Source organism: Trichophyton rubrum (genome assembly GCF_000151425.1).
Source record: "Trichophyton rubrum CBS 118892 genomic scaffold supercont2.1, whole genome shotgun sequence".
In the NCBI taxonomy this organism is placed as follows: domain Eukaryota; kingdom Fungi; phylum Ascomycota; class Eurotiomycetes; order Onygenales; family Arthrodermataceae; genus Trichophyton; species Trichophyton rubrum.
The window spans coordinates 3,002,281-3,017,865 of record NW_003456428.1 but is presented as its reverse complement, the minus strand read 5'-3'; the positions used below and the strand labels follow the sequence as shown (position 1 = coordinate 3,017,865).

The 15,585-nt window shown below is 48.6% G+C and overlaps 5 protein-coding genes across 10 annotated transcripts; 1 reads left to right on the top strand and 4 right to left on the bottom strand.

The window, feature by feature from the left end:
- Positions 1–350: 350 nt before the first annotated feature.
- On the top strand, positions 351–1,460 carry TERG_01142 (uncharacterized protein; the record flags this gene model as incomplete). Its single annotated transcript, XM_003239112.1, has 2 exons — positions 351–624; positions 697–1,460. 2 exons carry the CDS (start codon positions 351–353, stop codon positions 1,458–1,460), a joined length of 1,038 nt encoding a protein of 345 aa, XP_003239160.1.
- Positions 1,461–1,875: 415 nt separating this feature from the next.
- On the bottom strand, positions 1,876–3,194 carry TERG_01141 (CMGC/MAPK protein kinase; the record flags this gene model as incomplete). 6 transcript variants are annotated; one of them, XM_003239111.1, is made up of 5 exons in its annotated part: positions 1,876–1,904; positions 1,968–2,315; positions 2,386–2,767; positions 2,827–3,022; positions 3,088–3,194. In XM_003239111.1, 5 exons carry the CDS (start codon positions 3,192–3,194, stop codon positions 1,876–1,878), a joined length of 1,062 nt encoding a protein of 353 aa, XP_003239159.1. The 6 variants fall into 6 exon arrangements, with proteins under 6 accessions (XP_003239159.1, XP_047605349.1, XP_047605351.1 ...); XM_047749249.1 differs by lacking the exon at positions 3,088–3,194 and having other exon boundaries at positions 2,827–2,955; XM_047747710.1 differs by lacking the exon at positions 1,876–1,904 and having other exon boundaries at positions 1,921–2,315.
- Positions 3,195–5,334: 2,140 nt separating this feature from the next.
- TERG_01140 (protein transporter SEC24) lies at positions 5,335–8,371 on the bottom strand (the record flags this gene model as incomplete). Its single annotated transcript, XM_003239110.1, has 5 exons — positions 5,335–5,346; positions 5,425–5,994; positions 6,060–7,706; positions 7,774–8,258; positions 8,323–8,371. 5 exons carry the CDS (start codon positions 8,369–8,371, stop codon positions 5,335–5,337), a joined length of 2,763 nt encoding a protein of 920 aa, XP_003239158.1.
- A 628-nt stretch (positions 8,372–8,999) lies between these two features.
- TERG_01139 (uncharacterized protein) lies at positions 9,000–11,435 on the bottom strand (the record flags this gene model as incomplete). The annotated part of the gene is made up of 3 exons (XM_003239109.1): positions 9,000–10,490; positions 10,562–10,971; positions 11,114–11,435. 3 exons carry the CDS (start codon positions 11,433–11,435, stop codon positions 9,000–9,002), a joined length of 2,223 nt encoding a protein of 740 aa, XP_003239157.1.
- A 775-nt stretch (positions 11,436–12,210) lies between these two features.
- On the bottom strand, positions 12,211–13,873 carry TERG_01138 (uncharacterized protein; the record flags this gene model as incomplete). The annotated part of the gene is made up of 4 exons (XM_003239108.1): positions 12,211–12,643; positions 12,710–13,293; positions 13,359–13,465; positions 13,531–13,873. The coding sequence occupies 4 exons, from the start codon at positions 13,871–13,873 to the stop codon at positions 12,211–12,213; spliced, it is 1,467 nt and encodes a 488-aa protein (XP_003239156.1).
- Positions 13,874–15,585: the final 1,712 nt, after the last annotated feature.

Below are 15,585 nucleotides of genomic sequence, written 5' to 3'. Positions count from 1 at the left end.
GTCAGTGTGGCTAGTATGCACCGTGTTCCTTCATACTGTCAGCTCTCTATATATCACAGCATTACGCTGGTGTTGATGGCAGTGGGTGTGCTAGCCATCGTTCACAGAGATGATGAGGTCCATCGATCCCGAAGAGGCCTGCTAATACACGGGATACAATGAATACATAGCTATTGAAAATATCTATATATCATCATGTAGCTTATATGAAGTAGATATCTGGCATTGTTTAGCGGCTTCCGAGGTAACTACCGCGGTCAAGCTTATTACATTAGCCTAACTAATATCTTCTTACCAAACATTGATCTTTATTGCAAGTTAATTACTTATGTATCCGCCAGTTTTTAATCATGTCTCTATTACCTGTTACCAAAGAGATCCCGATATATTTCCTTAAAACAAAATCAATTCCTCATGATGGCTACGAGGAGTACTTTTCGCCGTCCAAAGGCTTCAAGCCGTGTTTTATCCCGGTCTTGGAACACAAATTCAACCACAATAACCTACAAAAGGTGAAAGACTTGATCCTCTCGGGTGCCGTGGCTAAACAGTATGGCGGAATAATATTCACTAGCCAGAGAGCAGTTGAAGGATTCTCTCGGATGGTACAGGATGAGGTAGGGAGTAAGTGCCGGCCGTCTACGCTGCTGAATATAGGACATGGCGGCTAACAGAGTGTCTCTCGCCCGTTATTAGAAAACCACACCGTAACCCTCTCTCACTCTCTGTCGTTTTACTCCGTGGGCCCAGCAACATATAGGTCTCTCAAGTCACTGTGCGATGTCTACTTCCCACATTCGCAGGTTATGGGCGAAGAGGCAGGCACTGGAGAGAAGCTATCTGGCTTAATTCTCGCCCATTATAACGGTCTACAGCGGAATACATCAGATGAAAATGGGCCTTCGGGAGGTATAAGGGAAAAGCTACCTCTTCTTTTCCTTGTTGGCGAACAGCATCGTGATATAATACCGAAGACACTCATGTCGCCGTCTCTAGACGAAGAAGAGCGCATCGGAGTTGCTACGATGGTTGTCTATGAGACCGGAGTCATGGAGAGCTTTGGGCAGGATTTTGTAGCAGCTCTCGAGATGAAGGAACGGGCTGATAATGCCAATATATCTGCGGGAAATACCAGTCCGCATAAACAGTTAATATGGATTGTGGTATTCTCACCTTCAGGGTGTAAGGTAATGCTGCAACATTTAGGACTCCTAGAGGAAGATCAACCAGAAGAACATACGTCTTCAGTACAGGCCCCTGGAAAGAAGAGGACACCGAGCAGGTGGTCAAGGTTTGACTATCGAATTGCAACCATTGGGCCGACTACGAGGGACCATTTGGTCTCCAATTTTGGGGTCCAACCGGACGTATGTGCTGAGAAGCCTTCCCCTGGCGGTCTGTGGGAGGGAATTGAACCTGTCATAGAAGAGTGGAAAAGGTCTAGAGAGCAAGACAGATGACCTACCCAGGCATCATCAAATATAGATCATTCATATCCGAAAACTCATTCATTAAATGCTGGAATTAAAATCAAAGTCAAAGACAGTGTAACATTATGTGGCTATGGAAGATGATATCTCAAAACAGCATCACCGACAAACTATCTATAAAACGAGGCACTAATCAAAATTCCAAAGCATATAGACATTGATTCAAGACTGCAATGATATAGGCTACTGTCAAAGATAGCAGATTTCCCTAGGCCCAGCCATTTGTACCTTGAAGCACACACTGCGTGTGGTTTCCACATTCTTTTTTCAATATTTGTAGAAAGAAAAAATGGGAAATAGAGAACAGGCGGTGGAGAGATTGTTAGTTAGATATCACAAGTAGGAAATGGGAACGAAATGTTAAAAGTGGAAATAAAAAGGAACTCTAACGCATGATTTCTTCGAATATAAGGACTATATTCATATAACGTTAGTTGACTGTAAGGAATAATAGGCGGCAGAGGAGATTCAACGTACGTTTGAGCTGCTCCTTGCTCAGTGTGTCCTTATCCTTATCAAAATCGAAGAACTCCTCTGGGATGGGATCTGCAGAGGGTTCATCCTCTGGGTCATGGTAGGGTTCCAGGTAAGGGTGACGCAGTGCTTCTTCAACTGTGATGCGCTTGACAGGGTTAAATGCAAGAAGTTTCTCCAATAGATCTAATGCCAGATCAGAAGTCCTGGGGAATATGGCTTTCAGCGCAATCTTCTTCTTGAATGGTAGGGAGCGAATATATTCTCGTGCACGGCGGGATTTAATTCCGTAATAATCCTCCATCGTTGGCGTTCCAAGGATGTCCAAAATGAGGGTTAATTGGTGGTGGTCTAAACATTATTATTAGCCAATGCAATAAGGGGGGTTTAAGTTAGGTATTGGGAGATAGAGCAAGCATACAGTCCTTTCCGGGGAAGAGGGGTTTGCCGCTGAGCATTTCAGCAAGAATGCAGCCCACGCTCCAAACATCGATGGCTTTGGTGTATTCTTTGAATGTTAACATAATTTCTGGAGCGCGGTACCAACGGGTTGCAACATATTCAGTCATGAAACCAGAGTTGTCGTCTGTCGAGGCAGCAGAGCGAGCAAGTCCAAAGTCGCAAACTTTCAGGTCGCAGTTTGCATTGAGGAGCAAGTTGGACGGTTTCAAATCGCGGTGGAGCACGTTGGCAGAGTGCATGGCCTTGAGCGCTCTTAGAGTCTGATAGATGAAGTATTGGCAGTGGTCGTCAGAAAGGTCTTGGGTACGGATGACTCGGTGCATGTCAGTTTCCATCAATTCCTGCGACAGTGTGTTAATACGGTTCATGCAACGATAATTCCATATGAAATAACTCGTACCTGAATAAGGTAGACTTCGGTGAAGCTCTCAAAGTTGCGGGGTTTCTGAATATCAAGGATGGATATAATGTTTTCGTGGTTGAAATATCTAAGTAGTTTCATCTCTCGTAGAGTGCGAAGACAGAACATGGAGTGGTCGAAAGGTGTGATCTTCTTGATAGCAACTTTCTGACCCGATGGCTTGTGCACAGCAGAGCTAGATATGGGAGCAATTAGACACGGTTATTAACATATTGAACGGTGGGAGAGTTTGAGAATTACCAGACAATTCCGTACGCTCCCTCGCCTATCACATCCTGGATATCATACTGGTCAGAGACGTTGAAGGATATCTTCCTCGAGCCCCCGTTGGGAGCTGGTTGAACCATGGTGTCTCTGCGTCAAGAATAACAAAAGGTCCTCCTGGATATCGGCTGATAGTGGCAGGTATGAAACAAAGCTATCTGGCGAAGACAGACATTAGAGAACGGTTTCAGGACGAGTTAAAGTATGCGAGAGAGAAATTCTTCGGGTCTATGGCTCGGAGGAGGAACGAGAAGTGAGGAGAAGAGGGGAACGATCTGTAATGAGAGGCCCATATATCAGCATTCAAGTGGTCTCATCAATAAGGGGCTTCCTATTCATTTGCGCCTGAATAACACCACCGGGGCAAGCTTGAAACCGCGAGGAACTCCAGCGTCACTTACATCTGAGAGTATAGCTGTGTCGGCTGTCTCCCCTCCCTATTTACGCCCTCAACCGCCCAGTGCGACCGGGACCGGGCTGTCCTTCGAGTATTGAATAGGAGAGATAGGCACCGTGACGTACCGTGTGGCCTAACGCGGGGCGAGCAGCTATAGTCGGCCTTTTAACCCTGATTTCTCCTCCAAATAGACCGTTCTACTCCAACGATCGAGCAGACAGACGAGACGACTACCGGCTTGATTCACACGTTGCTGCTTGGTTTCCGGTCGTTCTGCGAGTTCGCTGGCAGGCCGTTCAGTCAACTAACTAGCTGGTGGGATAGGCAGTGGTTAGACCTCGACTCGACTCTAGAGGCAACACAAGGTTGCGGCAACACGGATGACCACGACAACGACGGGGAAAAAAAAAAAAAAAGACAGCTCACAGGCAGTCGATGCGAAGCGCAACGGAAGCACAGCACGGCGCTGTTTATCCTGCCGACAATCTGCCTAGGGACGGGCCAGGGAGGACGACGGGGGGCTGCTTTTGTTCGCCCAAGATGTGATGAAATGTGATGGACTGAGGGGTAACTAAAGCTTACAATGCACGGAGTAACTCGCAAGACAGCGGAGAGGCGCAGGAGGAGGGCAGAGAGACGCCGCGAGGACTCGAGCTCGTTCGGTCAAGGGCAGCGAAGGGCGAGGACGGCGACGGGAATCGAGAGAGACGGCCGTCTGTTGCTATATCAACAATCGTTGACCCGGTCGACTAATAAACTGGCCCCTCGCTGTGAAACCGGCGGCTAAAAGGCGCTTTCTCAAACGCCAGCAATATCCCGGTCGAAAAAAAAGGGGGCCGGCGGTTACATGTCGACAACTCCCCAGCCAGCCAGCCAGCCGGAGGCGCAGCATGCGATGCAGTGACAAAGGACGGGGCCGTCAGGCTGCTTGCTGGCCGTTTTTCTATTCGGCGCACGCAGATTAGCTATCTATAGGACGGTCACCAGTTACTCGGTGCTGCTGGGACGAACACATGCTGGCCCAGCCCAGGATGAGTATCTCCCAGTGATATCCAGGCTGCGTCGTCCCCAGAGCTCATATTTCAACATGCTATTCGCCCGCTATTCATACAGATCGTTCGTCGAGAGAGCTGTTCTTTAGCGCCCCGGTGACGTCTGCCCCTGCTATCGAGTGCTGCTCTCGGAATAGTGTCTGCGTCGAAGCGGGATCAGCCTGCTTCCTGGCCTAAAGCAAGTCGTGGAGATCTCAGCTTGCGTTATCCGTGATAATGATACTTGAACATAATGATTACGATATCCATTGAGGCCTTCGGTCTGGAATAAAAGTTACCATATACCGGGTTCAGGTGGTTATATCCAGGAGCAATCCGGTGATACCTTATGTACAAATATACATATATACTTGGGTCCGAACAGATATAAACGTGCGAGCAACGTGAAGGCGACATGAAGAACAACAGTCTAGGATCAAGGACTCCAGGGGAAATGGACGAAGGATATACCTGGCTGGAAATACTCTGTAGCATGGTAGAAGCCTCCCAGGCCAACAATTATATTCAGCTGATCATACAACTAAACGAGCATGCTATATATTTTGAGATCTCTTCTTCTTTAGCAGTTATACATTTATTATTACCTTTGAGGCGATATTCAATGATAAACAGCTATCAAAAGTTCAGAGGCTGGATGTACCAAAGAAGATCTTATATTTAGTTTTGTTTGGATACTAAGCCTCGCATATTATGTATCTGGCGTTAACGATGAAAAATAGCGAAGACACACAAAAAAAGACAGTCAAAACCAACCCGTCTAGTACTGAGATGCATTTACTGAATGACCTATGAAAGAAAAAAAAAAGGGAGGTAGATGTTAGCTGCATAGCCAGATTCTTAAAAAGAAGACAGAGGGAGGCTTACCTTCTCTCGCAACAAGCCCATCCACTGCTGCAGACTGACGCTCTGGTCTGCGCGGTCCTCTACCATCATAGACTGTGCCCATAGTCTTAGTCCGGGCTCGCCGTCTTCTTTCACTACGTAGAGATGGGGTGAGATAATGCTTCCTACACCTCGCGACAACTTGTCTCGGCTCTTGCTGATGACTGCCCTGACACGCTCGTTGAAGTCATTCTCAGTCTCCGGCAGGACCTGTTTGCCTACTCGGAGAAGAGACTTGTCACTGAGCCCGAATACATCGTTGATAAGCTGTGGTACGGCATCGCGACCGATCCATAGGAACTGAGTCTGGCCGTCGTCAATCAGATACATGCCATGCGGCACAAGACGTTCGGATGAAAGGTTAGTTAAAGGCGGGAGCACGATTTTTCCTGTTTCTGGGTGAGGGATGCCGGCGTCATCGGGCATGTCGTGGAGAGAGTACATCTTGGGGTAAATGTACTGGATGAGGAGAGGAAGCGGTAGAGTAGAGAGGAGGCAGAGAGCAGCAGATCGCATGTCGGTAGGTATTTGAGCGGATTTTCGGAGACCAAGCTAGACGCCGTCTGTTAGCATGACGATATACCGTCAGCGCATAAAGGGGTAGCGAATCTACTTACGTTCTTCATCATTGCCAAAAATAAGATTGGTAGTCCACGTAGGTTAGCAGGGAACTGCAGACCACCACCGCCCACACTGCCACCAGCCAGCTCCTTTCTATACGTAGAGAGTAGCTCTATGATCTTAGCCTGTAGGGCATCCCTGGCTGCGTCAAGGCCACCTCCGAGAGTACGCTCAACAGCCTTATGACTGAAGAAAGTAGCAATAGCACACTGATCAGCGGAAGCGTATACATCAGCCAGATTCTGAGTAGTTGGCAGAGCCAAAGTTAGGACCCTGATTCTTCGTTCACCATTGCAAGTGGTGTGCAAGACGGCAGTCTGCAGACATACGACGGGTTTGGTGACGGTTTCATCAATGGCAACCTCTATGACATAGGCCTGATCACGGGGGAAAGCAGGAAAAGCACAGAGATCCGAACTTCTGTTAAAGAAATTGCCGTAAAATGTGTTCATCCGTAAGCCAGTGGTAGCACGGACACGAAGGACAGCCTCGAGGCCAATTTCAGATGACAGGTAGTCAGAGAACTCCTTGGCAAATTTGATGGCATCTTCGCTCCTGGCGGCATTCCAGCCAGGGTAAAAGTATGTCTGACCGCCAGTGTATCTGGGCAGGTTGCTGAGAGAGGCCACGTCTTGGTATTGGGAGGAGAACAAGAACATATCCACGGATATCTGCTGTTTGGAGCATTCGACAGCAAAGCTCTTGTAAAAGCTGTTACCAGTTTGCAGCAAGCTGCTTTCCTTACTCGTGCCAAGGACCTTCTTATCTTCTCTCATCTCCAAGCTGCCAAATCCCATGTTCGGTAATGAGGCAGTCAAAACGGTAAGCTTGCCACCGACAGGTCCGATGAGCTGGTGGCCCGCTCTAAGCGCAGATCCCATAGCAGATCCAGGGTTTTGGGTATTCTGGAACATCTCTTGTAGTTTGTCTAGGAAGCTCTCGATGTTTTCGCGGGATTCAGCCAAAGTTATCAAAAGATCGCCGGGAATGGGCATGAAAGGTTCATCCAAGTCGCTAACAACTAACATATTAGGCTCAGAGCTCTCCGATCCATCGCGGGGTATGGTGAAGTAATGGAGACTAGAATCAACTGCAATAAAACCGACTCTGGTTCTGCGATCGGCATTTGGTATCCGGTCGAGGCTTTCCCGAATGCAGCGTGCGGCGGTAGCCAGCAATCCACTGGTAACTGATGCATAACTGACATCAATTAGGAAGAGATAGACAAGTGGTTGTGGTGGTCGGACCATGTATTCCTGTGGAGCAACGAATTCTACAACAGAGTGGTTGAGGTCTGGTCGCTGCCATCGGTCCAGTGCCTTTTGTGCTGCAGCATCCCAATCAAACGCCTGTGGTACGTCATTCGTTAAGCTGCACATGTTACATCTCCAACGGTGGCCATGGTCGAGGAAGGTAACGAAAGGGTTGATATATGAACGACAACGCCGACATCGAGAGATGACCTGATCCGACACAACTGGAATTTCATCCTCGGAGTCGTGAAGAGAGGCGTATGGCTGAACAACAAGGGCGAAAGGCAGACGTGATTTCTTCAGGAGAGAGTTGGTCGTTGGTACAGCATTGAGAGTAGATCGAACGTATTTTGCGGGACAGTTTGCGTACACAGAAGGTGTCACGCTTGTCTAAGAGTATGCCAAGTTAAACTCGAGTGCTCTCATTGTAGTACAAAGCATGAAATCTTCAACTTACGTTTGGGGGTAGAACAATTGGAGGTGGAGGGTAGTCGAGTTCGGCAACATTGAATGGATGTGTGAGTAGGTCGGTTGGGTAAAGCTGATTGAGCTGCATCTGCCGCTGCATTCCAGGTTGCGGCTGTTGCTGGTCTCCCATGCTCATTTGTCCCATCTGCTGCGTTATCTGTGCCATACCAGGGCCCGGCTGAGGCGGATATGAGGGAGCAGGTGCCTGGTAGCCCGCATCTGGGCCAGGATATTGTGCAGCCGGCACCGGAGCTTGTTGTTGGATAGGATACGTTCCCTGGGGATAACCCTGTGGCTGTTGAATGCCTGGATATCCATACCCTTCAGTTCCCACTCCCGGCTGGTTCAGGGCAGCATTGGCACCAACACCGAAGTCGAATGCTTGGTTGGCGTATGCACGTTTCTTTCGGCCATGGGAGTGTGTAGGAGCAGGCGCGCTATCATGTGGAGGCGCATTGGGTGCTCCAGGAGCGCCTAAAACAGTGTGAGTTGGAAGATTTTGTGCTGGGGGGGATGTTGTGTGTCTGGTGTTGCTGACCGTAGCCCTCTTGACCTGGAGGCGGGTAGTTTCCCTGCGGAGCTGCCATTTAAACTGCTAGACGGGCTCCCTTAACCTCTGGCGGCGCAGACAGGTTTGTGACAAGTGTAAGAAGACCTGGAGTGGCGGGACGGAGGAGGTCTGAAGCCAGGCAGTTCGTTAGCAAGGGCCCGTTGGCGGTCAATCGTCATTGCAGGAGGGGCTTGTCTAGTAGCCTACTGTTGCTGCGTATTGCTTTTTCTTCACAGAGCGAACATCAGGGACGGTATATCCTTGAGATAGCAGACGGTGTTCAACAAGGTCAAGCTGCCGTTAGCCTCTTGGACAAGCTGTGCTGCGAGTGCGAAGTTCGTGGCGAGTCGTGATCCTGCTGTTGGCCCGTGGAGCATCGAAGTTTGGATGTTTTTCTTTGGGGTCACGGTGGCCTTCTGCTGCCAGCCAATCACAGCGCAGAGCTCGCCGTCTCCGGCCCCATCGCCAAAGTTGATAGACACGACGGCGGCAGAAGTCGACAGGATGAGGATGAGGATGAGGATGATGAACAAGAGATAGTGAATAAGTAACAGGCTATGCCATTTAAACGAAATATAAGATATACCAGATGCCACAAAACGCCGCCGCTAAATGCAAGCTATTTCAAAACTCAACATGACCAGGAACAACAACGCCCCCCTTTTTCAAGCAATGACAATGCCATTTCTCATATTTTCCACCGTCTTTATGCCTACTCCCTTCATCTTCTCGAGATCAGCAAGGCTGTGAAGCTGGATGTGACCTTCAGACCCGCCGTCCATGTCACATAGACGGTCGACAATGCACTCAGCCTTCTTAACCCCTACTCCACGCAGCAATTTGATCTGATCAATATCTCGAGTATTGATCACCGACAAGATATGTGAAGAGCGAGGTGACAATCCTCCCCCTTCTTTCCCTTTTCCGTTACCTGGTAATGTCTCCGGAACCAATGAAGAGCCCTTGGTGCGTATCTGTCTAGGCTTCTGGTGAGGAGCATCAGTTGTAGACGCTTGGTCATAATCACCCTCACAAGGCTCTTCCCCATTCTCTCCAGGATTCTCAGACTGCTCCTGGGGCTCCGCTGTGATCTTCTTTCCTGCTGCTTTTTTACACCGGAGTGCCTCAATCTTAAGAGCTAGTTTGGCATTTTTCGGGAAGAATGGCTGGGCAAGTTCATACATTATCAGAGCCGATGAATATTCGCCTCGAGCCTGATGTTGTTTGGCCATAAGGAGATATGAAAGCCCATCAGCCCTGGAGTCCTCAGTCTCGTCGATCCGCTGTTCCAGGAGCTCGAGTCGGCGCTGCACTTGCTTGTTCAACTCTTTGGACCGGGTTTCAAAGTCATCCGGCTGGCGAGCTGAGAGCACTTCTCTTACTTTCTTCTCAACCAGCTCTTCAAACTTTGCAGCTGACATGCTGCTCATACCATGCTGTGGCCTCTCCTCTGTTCGAGCCATCTTGAACGGTCTGGGGGCTGGCTGAAGGCCATTTCCGGATCTTCTCTTCAAAGGCGACTTTCGTTGAGCAGCCTCAGAGGCTCCGGGTTTGGTGGAACTCTTCGAATGTGACATGTCGGTATAGACCGCAAAGGCCTTGGCTGGCTTTCTGTCCGATGGCTTTCGGGCTTCAGCTGTCACAGCAGCGATGTTTGTATTTACTGATGCAGCAAGGGGCCGCAAGGGCTGCCTCCTCACACCAGGGCCGGTGACACGGCCTGCTACAGGCCGAGGTGGCCCCTTGAACATGGGCTCATTCTCAATCTCCCGCGACTCAATCTTCTTTGTCCTGTTGGCAAAGTTGAGTGAGCTCAGAGTGTCAAGATGGAACGACCGAACAGGGGCAAGGTTCAAGATCATTATGGTAAGGCCATTATTCTGGCCTAACCCCAGAATTCTAGTCATTTTAGACTCCCTATATGGCACTCTGGCCTGCTTCTTGTTGATGGCTTCGACGCACTGTGCCAGCACAAACAGACTTCTGTTGATGCTTGCAGATTCTACCATCCTCTCCTTACCATTTTCCGTACGGCGGTTATCTTCAGAACCTGCAAGGTCAATGCATGATGCAGTGCTAATTCGTGTCTGCTGCTCTGTTGTCACCGTCAGCTTTACAGAAAGCACTGCATGAGACCTGGATGAATGCGCATTGAGCTGCCAAACACGTCAATACTAGTCCTCTTATCATAACTTAGCACCCCATCGGTTAGAGCGTTATATCTCACCTTTGTAGCAGAAGTCGACCTGTTCATGTTTGCCTGGTCGTATATAACTTCAAACTCCTTTAAGCTGGTGCAAGGCCGCTCAGTCAAGCCAACAACGGTAGTCTTGACCCCGTTATCTCTCAACGGCAGTCCAGCCGGCGTCCTCTTTTCCACCGGTTCAAAAAGATCGAATATCTTGTCATTATATATCTCATAATAGCTCATAGCGACTTCGACCTTCGTTTGTCCTTTAGAATCTCGCTCAATCTTGCGGCATCGTCTATAGATCCCGCTCAGCAGTCGAGGAATCACGCCACGGTCCGCCAGGCTCTTCCCTCCTCGCATTGTATGCGTCTTCCCGGTTCCCGTAACACCGTATGCGAAGAGAGTAATATCAAACCCATTGAAGAGGTGTTTGAGAGTAGGCGCCACTGCAGGTAACAAGTTCACAAGGATAAGCAGTCCATTCTAGTCCTCCTTTTCTTGATGATGTATTATATACAGTTAAAAACTGCAGCAAAATGGAAATTCCCGCTGGAAATAGGAATCAGAAAAGAAAATATATCAACTGACCTTCTGCATCAAATATCTCCTGCTGGGTTGCAGTGCCATCATATACCGAGTGGAACTTGAAGCTGAAGTCCTCCCCTTCGTTCCTGGGATTCGGTATTTTGACTACCGTAGCTTTCGTCGACGATATATCCACATCATCTCCCTTCCCATTCTTTACTTTTTTGGCCTTCAATGGCTTGTCGTTCTCCTTGGTCTTAGACAGGGCCTCGCTTCTACTCTGTAAGGCCGTGGACGAACTTGACGGACATGGCTGGACAATAACATCACACTCCCGTTCCGTTTTTAGGAGAGGCCGAATGCGAGCAATGACCTGGACACTCATGGCTAGGCACCGTATAATCGTGGTTCTTCTTTATTTCGTTAGGTTCTGTTGGATGTGTACGATTGCTCACAATGTAAACAACACGCCGGTTAAATGCAGGACAGGAGATAGATTCGCAGAAACGCAGGTCATAGAAGTATATTCGATAGACAGTTGTCCTGGAGCTAAAGATATCCAGTAGAGATTTGGTTATCAAACTGTAGGCGCTTCCAGCTTTCGAGTCTAAAGGAAATCGATCAACCAAACGACAACGAACAACGCAAATCGAAAAAGACACGGACGAAAAGAAAGAGAAAGGAAAAATGAGAAAGAAATATCTTCGCTGGGCGTGCTAGCACTCTTCTCCGACGGGTTTTGAATCTCTCAGAGGAAAAGAATGGTAAGTTCCGATTTTGCTGTCAGTTGATGTTGTAGCTAGTTTTGCTTATTTGTGGGCGCAGAAGTCGCTGTTGTCCGGGCAACGACATTGGAGCCCTGGACCGATCGGACTTTAGAGTCGCCGATATGCATTATTAGGAGGTTAGCAAGACGGAGTGAGGTTTGATTCTTGATGAAAGACTAAGATAGCTGGAAAGTCGGTTGCTCCGTTTCAAGGCTGTGATATCAGCCGACTTCCTGTAACCCCCTTAATGCTGAGATGCTTGAAATATCAAAATATATCGACCAGACGCTAAATCATGCCCGAGAAAGAAAATAAACAGATGCCGTAACAAGCCACATCGGTGGAGTAAGGGGAACAATTATAAAACAAGAAGAGAATGACGCTAAATGATTATTATATCTTCTTCATGATGGCTGTTCCAGCCAGCCTCATGCGGGTGAAGACGAAGAACATGCTGCCAACAAGCAGCATTGAACCAGAGAATACTTGCATTCTCCAGTAATCACCATGGATGACGTCAGGAACCAGTGATCCACCTAGGGGGTTGCCTAACAGGACAGCTATCGAGACCGTTGCAAACATGCTTCCACTTCTCACACCGATTTTGCGTACGTCTGAGATGTGTGCAACTAGACTGGGCGGCAGAGAGACAAGAGAGCCAGATGCGAAACCAAAGAGGGCTGCAAATATTACGTCTGGAATAGTGCCACGAGAAGGTAGCCATATGGCAAAGACCACGATGACGCTGAAGAAGGACATGATGATTACCACGTTGAAGAGTCCCATGCGATCTGCAGCGTAGCCGGGGAGAGTCCGTCCAAGAATGCTATATTCTAGAGTTAGCGGCCGTTGCTATAGACTGTATCGAAATAAAAAAAAGGGCTATATGTACCTTGCTGCGTTGAAAATTGATACCAGATAACTGGCCAGACCGTCCGGGACGCCAAACCTCCTTGCATGTAGGACCAGGAAGGTGAATGGCAAGAACATACCAAAGCAGTATAGGAAAGTCGCTGTAGTAAGGAGAATAAAGGGCATCTCCAGGAAAGGTGTGAAGAATTCCTTTAGGACCAGGGGCCTTGGATGAGGAGGAATCCTGGACTTGACGCAGCTGCATGCCACTATACACAGTCCGAGAATCAAGAAGGCACAAACACGCATGGTCCACGGAAACCCAAGCATGGGAATGAGCTTGGTGATCATTATTGGCATGATGATGCCTCCAAGACTGGAGCCACTGGCCACGATACCCACTGCCAGGGCACGCTTCTTGTAAAACCATGTGACGGTGCTGTTCATCGTTGGATAGAAGAGAAACCCGGCACCAAAGGGACTGCAAATTCCTTGTGCAAGGAGAATTTGATAATACTCAGTCGATAGTGAGGTCATCATCAGGCCGAATACATGGAATAGCGAGCCACCTATCAAAAGATACCGTGGACCAAAGTTGTCAAAGCCCTTGCCACAAAGCGGCGCCTATATTTGTGGTAAGTCAAAGACTATGATTTCGCTCAATTCTTTTTGCCTAGATGGAGACATACAACAAGATACATCATGAAGAGTTCCAAAGAAGGGATCCAGGCTACGGAGCTTGGAGAATATGACTTCAGGTCGTGAGTTTGATAGTAGTCCTGGAAGATACCAACACCTATCCGCATACTGTCAGCACTGGGGATCGATATGGGGGACTTCTTAGCGGAGCAGAAAGCTCACAGTTGATCCACCCAAAGCTCACAAATAGGGCACAGAAACCCCCAAAGACAACAGTCCATGCTTCGATGCCACCGTCTGGATAGCTGTCTGGATCTATAAAGTTGTCCTTGGGAGTTGCCACCACGTCAGGGCCCATCTCAACGTCCGTATCTTCCTCTGAAGCCATGTCGGGAGCATCATTTGGGCTTGTATTTATCGTAGCGTCTCCTTTTTTCTTTTCCCAACTGCTGTTGGTTAACGCTGCAACGGTATGAGGCAGTACGATGGTTGACACAGAGGAGTTCATGGTCTGCGATCGGGTAAACGTTCCTCCTCCAGAAGAATCCATACTTCCATCCAACATGTTGTAGGAATGCAGGATTCCGCCAGTAAATAAGCTAAACAGGCCTTCGTATATTAATCTGCGCTTCTATTCTCTGTTTCCTCCCTGCTCACATCTCTTCGAGAAGGAATCAACGAAAAAAAGGCAGGCAAAGGTCCGATTTATTATCGATGCAACGGGGGGTAGGAATAAAAAAGAACGACGACTCCCCGCATATGCATAGATGGTTGCAGCAAAGAAGAAAATGTAAGAGAACAGAAGAAACCAAATATGAGGAAACAAAAAAATCAAAGTTGCTTGAGGATTACCGCAATCCAGCGGTGTTTTCGTCTCAGCAGTGGCCGAACACCCGAAAAACACCCGCCTTAAGCATCCGGCGTAATGAACGGGGTTCAAGCTGCGAGTCTGCGACAAGCAAGCCATCCAACAAGAGGCAACGGAGCAGGAGACGTGGAGCCGCCAAGCGGGAGCCGGTTTGGGGGTAGAGTTTTGGGCTGTCTGACAGGCTCGCTCCCAGCCAAAGGATGGCCTGCCTGTCGAGACACGGAACATATCTGCGGGAAGAGGGCTCGGGAGTCGGCGTCGTCGTCGTTCACAATATATGCAACGAAGAAGCTGACCAAACCGGAGGCATAAGCGGTTCGTCCATGGGAGGAGCAGTTCTTATGGTTATCAGATGCTGTCACAGTTTGTTGATCTGACAGAGTAGCAAGCTTGCTGCTGGGTCCTGGGAAATCCACACAGAAGAAAAGCTTAGTTAAAACACGGAGTAATAACAATCGTTAGCCAGCTAACTATAGAGCCGCAAAACAGTTCCATGTTCTGACCGAAAGCTGGTGTATAAAGTCCAGCTGTGCTGCGGAGTGAAAACACAGGCAGAGTGTCCACTGCTGGTCGCGATCCCCCTTGGTGTCCATCCGGTATCAGTATTAATTGCTACTCTGGCCCTTCCCTGCGAAGAGTTCGAGGAGAGCAAGACGGATGATGCGTCACCAAGCCAGGGGTTCAAGCGTTAGTTCTTGCAGGGATGCAAACCACTGGCCCATCGCTCGTATTTCACCGGCCTCGTTCGGCGGCAAGGCAAGTCACATTATTAAACTGTCAACGAGTCAAGAGGTCCCGAACGTCGTTGGCCAGATATGCAGCGCCGTCCGCCCCCATGCAAACGCCATCCGTCCGGCGGCTGGCTGGTGAAACTGTGGCTCATCTTGGCCATGTGTTTGAACCAGAATGCCATGTGTTGGTGTTTATATGGAGATTGAACCCGTAAAGAAGGAATATAGAGAGTCGGAGGCCCTTCCGTCCTGTCCTTTGAGGTTCAAGTCAACTGCAGGATTTGAAAGGCCCGGAAGTATCTCATCTGCTCCTTGCTGTCCTTCTCAACAGCATAGGAACGAAAAACAGCGTATCTCCCTGCGGGAGACCAAGATCCTGCTGGCAAACTGTTCCTACTTTTGTTGGTGGCAGCAGATCTTTTTTTCTTTTTCTTTTTCTTTTTTTTTTGCCCAAGAATCTCGTCGGGGAAATGAGGAAATAAAATCGACATATCAAGTTCCAAAATGTTTATAGTAATTCCAATCTCAATTTGGTAACTAGGTAGTTATAAAGAGAACCGTTACACGTCACAGAAAGATGTGTCTAGGGGACCAGCGAAACCGGGAACAAATTATGTCTGTGGTGAATCTCATCCTTCTAGCGGTTTAGTTAACTGATTGCCAGCAAGACGGAGCTCA